General features: G+C 53.6%; 1 protein-coding gene across 1 annotated transcript in view; it reads left to right on the forward strand.

Annotated features, from left to right (window-relative positions):
• Positions 1-253: 253 nt before the first annotated feature.
• LOC135460238 (transcription factor E3-like) overlaps positions 254-2,702 on the forward strand; it is a 7,613-nt gene continuing 5,164 nt past the window's right edge. The window contains exon 1 of the mRNA XM_064736971.1: positions 254-385. Within this exon, the coding sequence (XP_064593041.1) occupies positions 254-385 (132 nt within the window). The remainder of the gene's footprint in view (positions 386-2,702) is intronic.

A 2,702-nucleotide genomic window follows, 5' to 3' on the forward strand; every position in this document is an offset into this window, starting at 1 on the left:
CCGCCATCTTGCCGGAAGTGACATCATTCGGTTGGGCACCGCCTTCTTGCCGGAAACCACTTGTCGGCATGTGCGCCGCCATCTTGCCTTAAACCACGTGTCGGCATAGGCGCCGCCATTTTACCGGAAACCACGTGCTTACCTAGGCGCCGCCATCTTGCCAAAAACCACGTGTCGGCATGGGCGCCGCCATTTTGCCGGAAACCACGTGTCTGCATGGGCGCCGCCATGTTGCCGGAAACCACGTGTCGGCATGGGCGCCGCCATCTTGCCAGAAACCACATACTCGCCTGGGCGCCGCCATGTTGCTGGAAACCACGTGTCGGCATGGGCGCCGCCATCTTGCCGGAAACCACGTGTCAGCATGGGCGCCGCCATTTTGCCGGTAACCACGTGTAGGCATAGGCGCAGCCATCTTCTCCAAATCACATGACCACCGCCATCTTATAAATAAAACACGTGACCACGTGGGGGGCGCCATCTTGGATTAGGGTTAGTTTTAATCGGTAATTTAAACAATTAGGGTTAATTTTAAGAGGTAATTTTAAAGGTTACGGTTTATTTTAGGGTTAGGGCTTAGGGTTAGAGGTTAGGGCTTAGGGTTAGGGGTTAGGGGTTAGGGTTAGGGGTTAGGGTTAGGGTTAGGGCTAGGGTTAAAGCGCGACTGTCGTAAAAGGTGCCGTAAAGCGCGACTGTCGTAAAATCGGCCGTAAAGAGCGACTGTCGTAAAACTGCCGTAAAGCGCGACTGTCGTAAAATCGGCCGTAAAGCGCGACTGTCGTAAAAGGTGCCGTAAAGCGCGACTGTCGTAAAATCGGCCGTAAAGCGCGACTGTCGTAAAATCGGCCGTAAAGCGCGACTGTCGTAAAAGGTGCCGTAAAGCGCGACTGTCGTAAAATTGGCCGTAAAGCGCGACTGTCGTAAAACTGCCGTAAAGCGCAACTGTCGTAAAAGGTGCCGTAAAACGCGACTGTCGTAAAATCGGCCGTAAAGCGCGACTGTCGTAAAACTGCCGTAAAGCGCGACTGTCGTAAAATCGGCCGTAAAGCGCGACTGTCGTAAAAGGTGCCGTAAAGCGCGACTGTCGTAAAACTGCCGTAAAGCGCGACTGTCGTAAAATCGGCCGTAAAGCGCGACTGTCGTAAAAACGGCCGTAAAGCGCGACTGTCGTAAAATCGGCCGTAAAGCGCGACTGTCGTAAAAGGGGCCGTAAAGCGCGACTGTCGTAAAATCGGCCGTAAAGCGCGACTGTCGTAAAAGGTGCCGTAAAGCGCGACTGTCGTAAAAGGTGCCGTAAAGCGCGACTGTCGTAAAATCGGCCGTAAAGCGCGATTGTAGTAAAAGGTGCCGTAAAGCGCGACTGTCGTAAAAGGTGCCGTAAAGCGCGACTGTCGTAAAACTGCCGTAAAGCGCGACTGTCGTAAAAGCGCCGTAAAGCGCGACTGTCTAAAAGGTGCCGTAAAGCGCGACTGTCGTAAAATCGCCGTAAAGCGCGACTGTCGTAAAAGGTGCCGTAAAGCGCGACTGTCGTAAAACTGCCGTAAAGCGCGACTGTCGTAAAATGGCGTAAGGCGCTGTCGTAACGCGTAAAGCGCGACTGTCGTAAAAGTGCCGTAAAGCGCGACTGTCGTAAATCGGCCGTAAAGCGCGACTGTCGTAAAAGGTGCCGTAAAGCGCGACTGTCGTAAAACGGCCGTAAAGCGGACTGTCGTAAAATCGGCCGTAAAGCGCGACTGTCGTAAAGGTGCGTAAAGCGCGACTGTCGTAAAGCGGCCGTAAAGCGCGACTGTCGTAAAAGCGGCCGTAAGCGCGACTGTCGTAAAAGGCCGTAAAGCGCGACTGTCGTAAAAGGTGCCGTAAAGCGCGACTGTCGTAAAAGGTGCCGTAAAGCGCGACTGTCGTAAAACTGCCGTAAAGCGCGACTGTCGTAAAATCGGCCGTAAAGCGCGACTGTCGTAAAACTGCCGTAAAGCGCGACTGTCGTAAAAGGTGCCGTAAAGCGCGACTGTCGTAAAACGGCCGTAAAGCGCGACTGTCGTAAAAGGGCGTAAGCGCGATGTAATGCCTAAAGCGACTGTCGTAAAACGCGTAAGGCGACTGTGAACGCTACGCGACTCTAAATCCCTAAAGCGCGAACTGTCGTAAAACGGCCGTAAAGCGCGACTGTCGTAAAACGGCGTAAAGCGCGACTGTCTAAAATGGCCGTAAAGCGCGAGTGTAAAACGGCCGTAAAGCGCGACTGTCGTAAAGGGCCGTAAAGCGCGACTGTGTAAAAGTGCCGTAAAGCGCGACTGTGAAAGGGCCGTAAAGCGCGACTGTCGTAAAAGGCCGTAAAGCGCGACTGTCGTAATGCGTAAAGCGCGCTTGTAAAAGCCGTAAAGCGCGACTGTGTAAAACGGTAAGCGCGACTGTCGTAAAATCGCCGTAAAGCGCGACGTCGTAAAAGGCCGAAAGCGCGACTGGCGTAAAATCGGCCGTAAAGCGCGACTGTCGTAAAGTGCTAAAGCGCGATGTCGTAAAACTGGGCCGTAAAGCGCCTGTCGTAAAAGGTGCGTAAAGCGCGACTGTCGTAAAAGGCCGTAAAGCGCGACTGTCGTAAAATGCCGTAAAGCGCGACTGTCGTAAACGGCGTAAAGCGCGACTGTCGTAAAAGGGCCGTAAAGCGCGATGTCGTAAAACGAAAGGCGAAGGTGTCGTAAGGC

This window comes from Zonotrichia leucophrys, unplaced genomic scaffold (genome assembly GCF_028769735.1).
Source record: "Zonotrichia leucophrys gambelii isolate GWCS_2022_RI unplaced genomic scaffold, RI_Zleu_2.0 Scaffold_34_1600103, whole genome shotgun sequence".
Lineage (NCBI taxonomy): Eukaryota > Metazoa > Chordata > Aves > Passeriformes > Passerellidae > Zonotrichia > Zonotrichia leucophrys.